The sequence below is a fragment of the Perissodus microlepis genome, chromosome 5, assembly GCF_051167445.1.
Source record: "Perissodus microlepis isolate ML-2025 ecotype Zambia chromosome 5, ASM5116744v1, whole genome shotgun sequence".
Lineage (NCBI taxonomy): Eukaryota > Metazoa > Chordata > Actinopteri > Cichliformes > Cichlidae > Perissodus > Perissodus microlepis.
The window spans coordinates 12,180,879-12,195,459 of NC_140465.1; the positions used below are offsets into that span (position 1 = coordinate 12,180,879).

A 14,581-nucleotide genomic window follows, 5' to 3' on the forward strand; every position below is an offset into this window, starting at 1 on the left:
CATGCAGGCCTTACTTACTTGAAATATCTGAATACTTCCTATTGTTGTTCTCAGTTTATGAGATGTGGGTTTGTTGCACACACAAACATTGTTGTTTTGGTCTACCACTGAAATGTGAGTCAATTAATCAGAGGGTCACAACTATTAAAAGATTGATAAATCTGTACCACTGGTATGATCGCTCCTCTTTTTCAGGTTCATGTTTTTGACCTGAGCGTCAACAAATACGAGGCGATCTGCCAGCAGCTGGTGGTGGACAAAAAGAAGACCAAGCTGACCCACGTCGAGTTTAATCCCATCCATCCTGTCATCATAGTGGGTGATGACCGAGGCTATGTCACCAGCTTCAAACTCTCTCCCAACCTCCGCAAGAAGCCGAAGGTTAGAGTCTTAACAAGCTTACCACACCATTCATGACTTCCACTTGTTCCACATCAATTAAAGCAAATCAAATGATTCATTCAGTCCAGTGTCCTGACCCCGAGCTAATTTTACTAAATAGCAAGTCTCTCCCACCCCCACCCTCCATTAGCATTACTAATTGCCTTTGTTGCTTTTTTCCCTTTATATTTATCCCAGTTAACAATTAGCCTCATTGTGTAGTGTTCTTAGTAAATGAATGAGTGTATGAAAAGTTACAATATAAAAGAAAGCTTACAACATTTTTTTTCTGTGCTCTGAGTTTGGGATTTTAAAATGGTGAGGGCATAGAGTGCTAAAACATTACATAGAAAATGAAGATTAAAAAAGGTAAAACCGTATTTTTAAACTTGTAGCTATGAAATAAATCAAAAATTTACTTTGGTCAACTCACAGTTTATAAGTCCCTGAAGACGCTGTTGCCACTTATGCTAATGGTTAATGGGCTGTGGAGTAATCACATCACTCTGTCTGAACATAAAAGAAACCGGGTGGCACGCTGAGTCACAACACTTTAATCAGGACACATTTAAAGTCAGCCCTACAGCCTCTCTATTCTTCCTGTGCATTGTTCACAATGGTGCATGTAAAATAGAATAAATTCTAATGACCAGTGTAATATGCATGCTGCATTATACATGGTATCGCCAAAACACAAACAGGTCCCTTTCACCTGCCCGCATAAACACGGTTTATAAAAGTACAGCATAATAAGGCATGTACACACATACACACACTCACAACACTACCTCATTAGCGACCTAAGACCGTAGCCCTAAAGCATACAATTGGGGAATAATTGCTCAGTTCAGCACCAGTGACAGGGCTCAGAGCAATTTGGAAGCTACTGAAGCAAATAAGTATAAGACAGTAACACCCACAGTTAATATTATCAATAATATATCTTATAAAATTCATATCTTAGCCTACCAAAACTACCACGATGAGCACGATGGCCTATAAATATACCCAAAAGTGGTCTAGCCAAACTAGCCAATGTGTTGTACTTACCAATTGTAAGGGTTTCTACAAAGTAGATCATAGTCTTGGCTCTAGTACTATAAAACCAGTCCAACCCTTCTGTTATCTTTTAGTGCTCTTCTCTTCTCCTCAGTTTCTAAGTCATTGTTTGGACATTCCAGAATGAACTGCAGCTTTTAGTGTCCAAAATAGAAAATATGCAATGCACATCTCGGCAATAAACAATCACTAACTAGACAGCATTACATACAATTGTTGTACTGTCCAGTAGATTCTGCCGTGTTACTCAGTGAGTCCATTAACATCAAATGACCCTGTGTATGTTCAGTACAACACACTGTTTAGCTGTTTTCAACATGAATGCCTTCATCTCATCTCAGCCTCCTACTTTCATGCCCACAAATCAGTGATGGGTCGATCATAAAAGTGGCATTATGAAGTATTTTATGACTTATCGTTATTGCCTCTTAAATAAAACTTCCATATTAAAATTTAGTTTTCTACATAATTTGTGTAGCATTGCCAGAAAATGAGAAGACATCAAATTGAAGGCCTTACAGTAAATGGAGAAAATTAGTACACATTCATATTATACACAGACAAGTCTGCCGTTTTATGTTTTTGGAAAATAACCAGAAAAATAAGTATTTGGAAAAATAAATCCGGATACATTCAATTTGAGACAAAACCTTTATGACTGAGATCAGTTTTGAAGCTTTATTCACTTTGAGTTTAGCCTTTCACTCTGCTCTGTGAAAACTCATCACTGCCCAGATATATTATCTTGAGATATGATGGTCTTTCTTCAGAGGAACACCTTTGACTATTTCAAATGTCAAAATAGCCACACCGTAATATACAGCAAATATATTTTTTCCAGGGTTAAATTGAGGCGTTAGCTGCTCAGCTGTCATTTTTCACTATGTTCAGTTATGACTAGTTCTAGAAATATTCACTGCATCCCACCTACATACAGATACGTTAAATAGTACAGCACATACATTTTTTTGCTTTTAATATTAACGGTGTTTGAGTTGGTAAACAAATTGTCAAACGTCTTACTGTTTTCTTTTAGTAAGATGAAAAGTTCACACGAGATGCTTCGCTTCAGAATTGATTACATAGTTATTTCCATAGGTTTTTGAAAAATGACACTTTTTTAATATAATTTTTATATAAATTTAATACAAAGTCCTCCATTTTCATCATTTCATACTCTTTTTTTTATTTAAAATACCACAGCACTTTAGAAGGCTTGAACTTCATCGCAACACAGAGGTTTGCAACAGGGTGTAGTCAATACCTGTAGGGGATGGCCTAATCAACAAATGTCCTTTTTTATTGAATATACTGATTTGGATGAAGTAATATCTAATGTGGATTGGTAGTTACAGTGTAACAGATGGATACAAGTATATCATTGGTTAATACATACTGTTGCATCTGCTCATTAATGTGCCCACATGCCATTCTATTTTTACCTGTGGCTTTTTGAGGTTTATTCTGTTGGGCCTCTTAAATCAAAGCCTTATTAAGTATGAGTAAAGCCTGTAACAATTGTAGAGGAGCTTTGATAAGTTCTAATAAATATCCTCTCACAGAAGTGAAATTAACTCCTGCAGCAAAATAGAACTAAAGCTGTGCCATATTATATCGCTCTTAAGAGGCTGTGCTTTACTACATCCAGGAGGATTTAATGTCATCTCACCATAACTTTGGAAGATGGCTTTGAATTTGCCCTTTAGGCAGTAGCTCTGTGTCTCCATAGCAGATTTCACTATATTCAATAGACTAACATAAAATCTCTGCTACTTTTGACCCTGCATCCATTTCAATTTTTGTCTGCTTTTATTATCTTGCCCTCCTTTTTAACTCCCTGCTGGGTTTGTGGTTTCCCACAGTGCTTGGTAAGTATAAGGTCAAGTAATTTCTCATCTGTACGTGTGTGTGTGTGTGTGTGTATGTAATGTCTATAGGCCAAGAAAGGTCATGAGCTGCCTAAGGGACCAGAAGTGGAGGTAGCGAAGATGGAGAAGCTCCTCAGCCTGCTAAGAGAACCAGACCAAAACTCAGGTTAAGGTGGTCACCTTGGTTTCTAAGCCAAACACAAGTGTTTCATTGCCGTTCATGAAAAACATTTTGTTCACACTTTTCAGTAAATATCACATGACAACAAACCGATATGTATATGTTTATTAAAATGTGTTCTTCCAGCTTAAGTTAAGATGTCCATCATTTATTCATAATCACATCATATTTGTTGTTGAAATTGCTGTTCTTGGTGCACATTAACCAGGCATTGTGATTTGTCTGACCTCCTCTGCAGGCATGTATAAAGCTCATTTCATATGTATGGTACAAGTTAATTAAGCTAAATAGCAAGGGGGAAAGTCACAGCATTGGACAGGGAGATAAATTACCCTACTAGACTGGGCACTTGTGGACCACATCCAAACAACTGGCACACATTGTCCTGGGCACCGTTCCAGGGATGGTAGCCTTTTAATATTCCATCTACTGAATGGTTTCTGACTTTATTTTTTGTTTTCATTCCTCTCATTCTTAATGATCTGCAGTAAAGCGCCGCCCAGTGCTCTAATGCTCACCTGGAATAACATTTTGCTCTTTGTCTCCCAAGCTCTTTTTCTTTCTGCCACAGAGAGTTCCTTTATCATTTGGGTCTAGATGTGATCACATCCAGCAATTTCTCCCTTATGTGTAATTCATTACATTACAATTTCTCCAAGTGTGGTTGGAGAACGCTGCCTGATCATCTCATGTTTGCAGATGTGTAATAAATGAGAGTGCCCGTGTTGTAGTAATGAGAATGTGGCTGCAGTTATACAGTTATGTTGTTATTGCAGTATTAGGAAGCATAAAGGGTGGAAGCTTGGCTAAAGCACTGCCAGGTTTGCTTATTTTCAGCTTTCTGGGTTCTTGCAGCTGCGTGTATAACACATGAGGATTATATGGAAGTGTGGTCAAGTCTTTAGGGAGAGCACTTCTACTACAAAGGTCATAAATTCACTGAATCTTCGCTAGCATGTCCAGAAAATAATTTCACCCTTAGGGCACTGACTTTTAAGCATCATTATTACGTGATATTCAGCAAGTTTCTGGAATATGTGGTAATTAATTGTTGATCAGTTAATCAGTGATTCATTCAACCTCAATATATTTATGTATTTATATAATATCTAATATATTTTTAAAGGTATGAACTTCTTTGTTTTCTGACTTTCTCTAAACTTAATCCATTTACTCATATTGTGTTTCATATGAAAAAGAAAATGATGAAAAGGAGTCTATTAGCAGTAGGTATATTTTCACGCATGGAGTAGGAATATATTTTGAGAACCTTTTCTTTCTTACTCCTTTTTGATGTACGTGTGATCTCAGCTGTAATAGTGGAGAAGTGGTTGAGTCTTAATAATTTGCAATGGGATGTTGGTAAAACTGAAGATCTTTACGTGATCAGCGTGTGATTCTGTCCAAAGCGAGCTGCCTGTCACACATGGCTGCAGGCAGATGTCACTATGAGGGCTGCTATTTCAACTAAGCATCGCTAGTTCTTATACAACACCCTTAGCAAAAGCACTGTGCCTCACAGTCCACTGATATTTATGAGTGACAGTGACACACACAGACTCCACACGGGCTCAAGTCCCTGTTCTGAGTAACATACTGTTTCTCTTTTTTTTCAGGCCAACATATGAAATAAGAGGATATATATTTAGAAACCTCCAACAAGTACTAGTCATTCTTCATGTACTGAACCCTCCTTTCTCTCAGTCTGTACGTAACCTGCAGACATCCTTGTGACCATGTGTTCCTCTCGAGGCTTTTTGTGTGTGCGTTAAACACAGATTCGCACCGGCACTCCCCCGTGTGTTTTGTCAAACCAGTTACCAGATTTGACAAGTGATCGCTGTTTAAAAATAGTTCTCTCACTCCACAACAACTCATCCTTTCTGTTTTTGTGAGGCATTTCTGATATTAGAGCGACAGCTGATTTCTTTTTTTTTTTTTTTCTTTTTTTTTTTTTGACACTCGGAGAGGACAAGCTTCGTTATTGCTTGCAGTCAGGCTCAGTGCTCCTTCAGTTCCCTCTCCTGTGGAGGAGTACGCTGAGGTCATAGCTTGTTGCTACATTTGACTCATTCTTCATCAGTCAGGAGGTTAACAGGTACTTGTGCTCGTTCATCTGCTGGGTTTCTGCTTCACTTGGAGCCAGCACAGGCTGCCTCTCTGGGCTAGAAGGAACCCTGCAGGCTCGGTAGAGGATTAGACAGAGGAGGAGAAGGAGGATGGCAACAAAGGTGTTGCAGGCGATGGCCACCAGTGCAGCTGTGGACAGTCCTGTGCTTCCTTCTGATTCCATATTTAAGACTGGACAGCAGTTCCCAGTGACGTTTAACCTAAATTTGAGCTTTTAAGTTGGCTCCTTGATGTCCTTAGTTCATTAGTAAGACCGAGCAGCAGCATATTTATTTAGAAAGCATGAATCTATAGGAGGTGATGCCCACAGAAGAACTTAACATATATCTCCATCATATAGTTAATTATGGTAATTATTGTGGGATAAAATTAATATGTAATATGAACATCAAAGTGGAGTGTTCCCTTCCACAAAGCGCACACTGTATTGTGCAGAATTTTTAGAGAAGACAAGCACAGGAAAGTTGGCTTGCATGTGTCACTTAAGAGATGAATGTTTACTCTTCAAGGTTCTGTTTTTCCTGATAGCTTCTTTAGGGTGACACACCAGTGCTCCGACATACAGAGGAGGCTCGCAGCACTTTCTGCCAGTGATGATTTCACAATAGTCTGTATTGTCAAAACACTGCTTATGATTCCAGTAAACGCCTGCAACTGTCTGTAAGAGAGAAACAAATAGAACAATTAGGAATAATTGAACACCTGTGGAGCATGAAATGGAAAGTGGAGCACAGTATGTCTCAGTTAACTCATCAATCTTTTCAATCAGTCTCCTTCTCCTTGCTGTTCATTGTTTTATATCAGTTTTATACTATATATTAATATATGTGTAACATTTGTACTATTTTTTTAATGCCCTCTCCGTCTAATTAATGTCTTTTATAATAGAAGTCAGCATTTGAGAGCACACACAGGCACAGAAGAACACAGGGATGAGGATCAAAACACTGGACACATAGGCAGGATGTATAAACAAAAGATTAATTTCAGTTTGACTTGCTGTAAACCCAGATAACCACGAACACGCTCAAAAACACACGAGGAACTGAACACAGGAACACACGAGAACAGAGGAAGCAGATAAGAGGAAGCAGGCATAAACACAGGCTGTGCAGGCAACCTGATAAACAACAGTGATAGGGACAGGATTAGAAACAAACAGGGAACTAATTGAATACAGGTTAAGCTAACATGGGAGGCACCAACAATTAAATAAAGAGGGAAAAAAACAAAGTCTGAAGACAAAACGATGGCATCGCTCCTCCTCCTCACAGTGTAATGAATTCAGGTCAGTCTCAGTGTCCTTCCATTTTGTGGACCGTTATTGTGATAATGCATCAGCTCATTTCCTTAGATGTCTCATTTCAAAATGACACAAAAACTTTGTAAAAAGATAATTAGCTCATATCTGTACCTCAGGTTTTTATTACTTTACTAAACTTGAATTATTATTTTCAGTAAAATATAGTCCTAGAGAGTGTATTTTAAAATAAAACTCATATATCTCAAAGGCTGGATCTTGTGATCTGTGTCAGGATAGGTAATGTGGATGCGAAGATCAGGTCCATGACTTTTTACTTGATGATCAATGATCCTTTTGAGCCATTTGAGAAAGAAAACTTGAGGAAAGCCTTTGCAAGAATACTGACTCCAAAAAAATGCTCTCTTCATGACTGAACTGATGGCAATTTTGATTTGACATTGATTTAAAAACAAAAAGCCATTCAAACTGCAATCCAGCATGCTAATTTTTGACTACTACACAATATGGTTTGTTTCTACTCTTTACACACTTATTAACCAAATTAATCATAATTTTTTAGTAAACAGAATAGCACACTGTATTGCCTGAACAGACAGAAATCCCCTACTTTGAGAAAGAAGGGAGAAAGAGTGTTCAGTAAGACTGTTGACTTAAAAAAAAAAAAGATTAAAAAATCACCAAAATTTACTGTATCATATAATAAGTCACCAAGTTTCCCCGAGAACAGTCAACTAAACTTAGAAGGTGGATTCCAGATATCTTCTTTATTGTGAGTATTAATATATTATATATAAAGTACTATTTCCAAGGATTTTCTCAGTTGACCATGCACAACAATGGTACTGTAGTGGTATATTGAACTTACTTTCAAAACAAATGCTGAACGTCAACACTAGCTCATAAATGCTACTCGTAAACACTAAATCATTACTGGCCAGAGAATTCTTGGGCAAGGTAGCTAGGTAAACCTCAGCACTGTTTTCAATCATGCAAACACTAAAATGGCCTGCATTTGTATAGCGCTTTTCTAGTCCATAGGACCCCAAAGCGCTTTACACTACATTCAGTCATTCACCCATTCACACACACATTCACACACTGGCGATAGCAAGCTACATTGTAGCCACAGCTGCCCTGGGGCGCACTGACAGAGGCGAGGCTGCCGGACACAGGCGCCACCGGGCCCTCTGACTAAAAACAACACATCCACAAGGTCTAAACTCAAAATTACTGAAATAGCATTAAATCGGTCATGATGGTTAGCCACCCCTGGTATGAATGGAACATCTGTTTGGAGCTATATGAAAGCCTTCCCTTCCAGCTGAGCGGCTACGCAGGCAGCGAAAGGGAGCATATGCTCCATTTGTACACAATTATGCACACCATATCTACTGTGTTAAGCTTAAATTTTATACAGCCGCCGCTAGGTTGATGCAAATTGATCGCAGGCCACTGTAGCTTCACATGCACCAGCTCTGCTTGCACACGAGAATTCGATTTCCTCTGGACTTCGCTCCACAACCACAGCTAATAGAGTTAGCGCTGCTTTTGAAGCAATAATATCAGTTTGTGATTGTTACTAATCCAAATCAACCAATGGACTGTGCATTCCTACTAATCGCATTCTGTTTCCCTGCATAACTCACATGCTACAAGCTCGCTGCACACTGTGCACTTTGATTCACCAAAATAAAGTTGTGGTAACCTACTCTCTCCCCCTCTCTCCCTCTCTTTCTCACACATACATGCATACATGATTGCTGTGCTCATCTTTCTTGACAACTGAATATCTTTAATAAAGGTGGACCATTTGCTAATGTAGATGCACATTAACCAGACAGAAATTCACTCCCATTATTTTCCCATTTGGAGGATTAGCATGTCAATATGTTTACACTGCAAAAGCACTTACCAGTGAACAATGAACTTATGTTGCGAGTGAATAGTGTTGTCCCGAAGATCGCTTTTTGAATCTTGTTACTTTCTAAAAACATGAAAATTAATTTTATTTGTGAATATTTTATTGTAAATCAAACACGTCACTTCATTTTACTCATTGCTATCATCAGTGCCATGTAAAAGCACAGAGGCATCTAGAGTTTAAGGCACTACAATCGTCGCTCATCACTGATCTTGGTATTTGAGGCCTGTCCTGATCTTTGCTCTGCATTCTCAAGTTAGTGCTGAATAGCATGAGTACAGCCACTTCCCGTGAGGAAAAAAACGCCTCTTCAAACCCAGTGAATCACATGGATATAACCCTCTGTGTGTTATTCACGTGACTCAGTTGAATCTAGCATGATTTCTATCAGTCAGTCTTAAATCTGCTTGTCTCACCTAACTATTGAGAAGCCCTTCAAATTCCAATATCTGCATGTTAGTGACAGCGCTGTCACACCTAGACTCGCTATCACCTCTTATCAGTCATATCATGATTTCATACATGTGCAGTTGGAGACCTGGCTGCCTGCAGAGTGTGACAGGTGGATCTGATAAAGTCACAGAGCATTTGATCTGGATTTGGTGCAGCCTTCAATCCTCAGGTGGAAAGGAAGCTCCATTTTTTTCACTCTTAGGTGATTAAGGAGGATACCTCAGTCACAACTGGTGATCTCCCCCTGATCTCATAACTCACTGCGTACTTAAATAGCACCAGCTGGCTCCAGTCCTATGGAAAACATAATTCTAATAACAATCTTAACTTCAAAACACTAAGAATGTTAAGACTTTCAAATTTGTTTTTATCACGCTATGTGTTGTTATGGAGCAAAGTCTTACATTCACAGTAGTTGCACACTTACCCGACACACTGAGGCATCAGTTTTTCTACTGTTCTTTGAATAAATATCCCAGCGTATAAGTCAGCCATCTTCCATTATTCACATGGATAACAGTTCCTTCTCCAGCTGTCTGCCATACTCTGCTCTCCCCTCTGTCTCCCCCGTTTCTTTTCCTTCTCCACCTGCTCCACTGCACTACAGACAACTGAAGACGAGGCAGGACTGCGCACTGTCTGCCAGAGAGCTCTCCAACAGCAGAGATTCAGAGGGGTGAGAGGGAGAGAGAGAGAGAGCGCGAGAGGAGGGGCTGTGCAAGTGGATGTCAGCAGTGATATCAAGCGTAGGGAGAGGGGAATGGTTTGGATGTAATTACACAGGCCTCCTGCTGCAGACAGGAGGAGGGGGTGTGAAGGTTGTTACGGGGAACAAGCAAAGCTGCCTGTCAGACAAAACAATGACTTCTGCCTTGCATCGCAGTTCACAGTATGGCCAAACAAATAATTTCAGCTGTCAAAAGCAGGAAACTGGGAATCAAACAAGGAGAACCTAAATTAAGACTCAATCATAGACATGGTTTGTGGAACTCCGAGCACAATGCTCATAACTAATCTTCTAATTGGAAAGTGTCCAACAGCACCTTGTCCACTTTGATCCTACAAGTGTCCCTGACCCCGTGGAGTGTAATAGTGATCCATTTATGTTTTAGGGTTTTTTTAATATGATTTACTCCAAGTGGAAAAAAAATAAACTTTTAAGTCAGAACATATGTTCTCTTCTTTTGCAGCTTATCTCAATACTACAATCTAAGTGACAACATATCACTGCGGTTGAAAATTCCTGTAAGTAACAGTATCATATGAGCTGCATTAACGCAGAGATGTAGTCAAGACTACTAAATATCTGAATAAGCAGAGTGAGACAATCAGTAATGCGGCATTTGTGGCGCACACAGCATACCCTCATGTAACAAGACACCAAACGAGGAGATCGTGTTCTGTTTCAAAAACAGGTTTCTGCTGCAGATTCGGTCAAATTGTTCCATCTCGTGATCTTTTATTGTTCAGGTTACTCCAAGTTTGACACGTTTGAGGTCAGTGTGGTGTATTAAGAAGTATTTATAGCAATGTATGATGGGTTTACTTGATTAAACTTGTCTGATTACAGCCATTTCTGGTCGATAGAATCGTAATGTTACAGTTTGCTGTGGATGACTAAGCGCACGTTAACACATTTCAATCAGACTAATATAAAAGAATCCGTCCTCTGTTTTCATGGCTCACTGTCAGATGCTAGAGACACTAGAGCATTTAGCTTGGGGCCCCTCTGCAGGACAAAAGAATAATGACAGGGCAAACAAATGTGATTACTGCTGGCTTTAGGGTGCTGCTTTGGACCTGTCTTGCAAAAGGAATTGTGGAGTCATTGTCAGATTTTACCATGCTTACAAAAGCATCTGCATTGTGCAGTAACTGATTTCGTATCTATTTTCTGTTTGCTTTTCTGTATACTGTTGGCGATTCACCTGATTAGGACCCAGTATGTTGAAAATGTTATGGCTTTTCAGTCTACAAGGTGTTGCTTTCAGTGTGTGGACAATACGCACTTGTCCTATTCATGGCTTCTCTTTCAAACAACATGGCGCATATTGTCAGATTAAATATTTGTGCCTTGTAATTTACAGATCTAATTTTAGTCTTGCTGTTGCGCTTTTAAACATCACGACATGTAGTTCATAAGGCTTTCAATTTCTGCTGACTGTTGTCCAGATAGCAGTGCGCTGTGCTGCACAATCTTGAGAACTGTTTAGGAGAGATAAGGTTGTATAACGTTCTCTGTGTCTTTCACGCTGTCCTGCAGTGAGGCTTTTCCACCTCTGTTTAATGCGCATTTGTATTTCATGGTTCAGTGGGGTTACCGTTCTAATTTAAGTTTTCATTTAATTTAACGAAATACCCAAAAAAGCACAGTCATTGTTTCAGTCGTATGCTGCTTCCTGAATGTACTGAAAGTTTGACTTTGTCTGTGGTGTGTCTCATTTTTTTCAGCAGTCAAGCAGTGTAAGATTTAAGTATTTTAAAATGTACTTCTATCACTTTGGTGTGCCACTTTTTATGTGTAATGTATGCAATACATCGTCATGTTTGTCTCTGAATAGAAGTTACAGTCTTTATGGTTGCCTTTGCATGATAATTTTTGTAATTTCCCGGAGCACAGATACTCGGGGGCCGCTGTAGCAACGCACCGAGCCGAAATACGCCCACACACGTAGAGTTGATTAACATAACTTATCAGAATGGAACTGTAAGGCTGCAGGACGTGCAGTTCACACAAACAATCTGTTTTCAAACTGGCTGCACTTTTTAATTTAATTTAATTTAATTTAATTTAATTTAATTTAATTTAATTTAATTTAATTTAATTTAATTTAATTTAATTTTAGTCTAAGCCTGCATTAGCCTTTGTGTAGAGTGTGATGACGTAGCAGAGATACAGGACAGCCAAGCACACCCAGTTAACTGTGCTGGCACAGTTTGTTCCCAGGTAGCACTGTGATTAATACATACATTTATGTCATCACATGTGGCGATTCCACTATTATTTAACTGTGGTGATTGCAGTGTTGTGTGTGCTTTGGCCTTTTTAACATTGCAGGGTTTCCCTTAGAGCCCTTTTTACTAAAGTTAGGTTCAAATATGCCCCTTCACAACTTTAACCCTGAATGTTAAAAAAATATGCTTACCCAGTAGTACTGTACAGTAGTAGATTATAAATCTTTGCTTTGAGTAGCAATTTGACTTCTCACACTTGGTTGTGATTCTGTTTTCCGATGGGGACATATAACACTGGCTGCTTCATCAATATCACATTTACAGTAGTGATGGTGATTTTGAAAATAAAAACTTAAACTAGAAATGTAGCCAATGAGGTGCAATGTTGTGCTTTTCTACTTTTTAATGGTGTTTAGTTCTCAAGATTAATCGTGAACTTGCCTGTATAGCTGCATGCAATTCATACGTCCAGCTGTGAAAGTAATATATATATAAATGAATGAATTTGTTCTCGTTAGATTGCTGTGGGTGATCATACAGACATGAGGATGACAGACTAATTGGAGGGAGTTTGTGTCTAAAAATGGGCTATGTGAGCAATATCCTTATAACAGGTGAACAATGGCTGCATGTTGATTTACTTGAACAAGCCTGTGGTGAGTGGATCAAATGTAAACACTGGTTCAGTCAAAGGATACAGTTCAAGGAAATCTGAACTTTTGTACAGGGGAGTTAATGTGCTAAAGACCACAAAGTTGTTTCATCTTAACTGCTTGCCCAGGTAATAAACACAGTTTAAATCTATTACCTGACCATTAGGTTGTACGGTTGCCATAAAACGTTTTCCGTGTGGTGGAATTTAGCATCTAACTGCACGTACGTCACACATGGTAAATGTCAACAGCCATTGTTTGTGTTCTGTGTTATCACAGTTTTCATGCACAGGACAAATTGCAGCACGTCAGAAAAAAAGTTTTTGGTTTGTGCTTAAAGTATAATATTTTTTTAATTAGTCTCAGTTGGAAAAAAAAATTACAGGCCCATAAAAAATGAACAAAAAAATGACAATAGTATAAAAAAAATTTGACCCAAACATTTTTTTCAGCACCATTTCATAAGCCTGAGCGCATTACATTATTAAATTCTTACATAACAGGGTAATCATCTCTCTCAACAACCATCCACCTAAACTACCATTAGCATCTGTAATGATCAGGACTTGGGAGTGCTTCACGAGGCCAAAGTCATTGTCGGCATAAGCAGCATCATTGTTGACGTGGGTGTCTTTGAGCTCCCCTATTAACACAGCAGACTTCTACAAATACAGGCTGACATTTTCTCAAACGACTGCAAATGTATTTTATCAAATGTGCTGACCTTCAGCGTTAACAAATTCAATTTCATTGTTAGTCAGTTAGCATTAAATGTAACGACGATGGCGTTCAAGGTAGCACTCTTCAGATATTATGGATTGTATTGAGGGTAAAGATGAGGTCAGGCCCCCAACTTTACTCTTGTGTTTGATGCTCACACACTGTCCCCGACAACAGAAGGTAAAACTATAGCTATAAAAACCCACTGGACCTTAAATAGAGCACAGCTAACAGGCAGTCTAAGCTGTCTGGTCAAACCAGTGGAGGGTTTCACAGTGAAAGCATCACAGCAAAAATAGAGCTGCGAGAGAAATGGATATTAAAGTTCATGATCCAAATGTATCTGAAATAGGCTACTGTGTCTATTTGTTATCTATCTAGCTTATGCCATTTACCCCAAAGCATGTGACCTAATGGGATTTAAAAAAAATTGAGGCAAAAGTCTTTAATTCTGAGAAAAAATATACATTTTGAAAATTAACAACAGTACCCATTTTTCACCCATCCATCAGTCCCATTCTTTGGAACACAATAGAAATAATTAATTATAATCATAATTAATCAGATTTGACAGTCATTCACTGTCACGAAAAGGAAGAACTGATTTGGTTTTGGTTGTCAAGGGTCAACAAAACACTTTCTTGGTAATAACGCAAGAATTAATTAATATCACAAATGTCCAATAGGATAAAAGTGGTGACATTTCATATTGAAAAGGCCATCAGTTACATCATAATGTTTGTAAAAACTCTGTAACTCAGAAAACAGATGGAAATCTCCCATTTTACCTATCCTATAGATGCACGTGGTAAGTAATAATATTTAGGTCAGCTGTGGTGTTTAAACAATGGTAATTGGCATTCAGGTGCCCCAGAAAGTAACCCCCACACAATTACATGACAATACCAGCCTGAACTGTTGATACAAGCCATGATGGATCCATTGTCTCATGTTGTTTTACCCTAATTGTGAGCCCGCCATCCACATATTGTGGCA

The 14,581-nt window shown here is 38.7% G+C and overlaps 1 protein-coding gene across 2 annotated transcripts in view; it reads left to right on the plus strand.

Annotated features, from left to right (window-relative positions):
• The window catches only part of dnai1.2 (dynein, axonemal, intermediate chain 1, paralog 2), a 33,940-nt gene that overhangs the window by 13,821 nt on the left and 5,538 nt on the right, over positions 1-14,581 (plus strand). The window contains exons 19-20 of one of the 2 annotated variants that reach the window (XM_084927896.1): positions 196-381; positions 3,378-3,480. In XM_084927896.1, coding sequence (XP_084784022.1) covers positions 196-381; positions 3,378-3,479 — 288 coding nt within the window. In that variant the 3' untranslated portion in view covers position 3,480. Of the gene's footprint in view, positions 1-195; positions 382-3,377; positions 3,621-14,581 lie in introns of those variants that run through there. The other variant, XM_084927895.1, reaches the window with a different exon arrangement.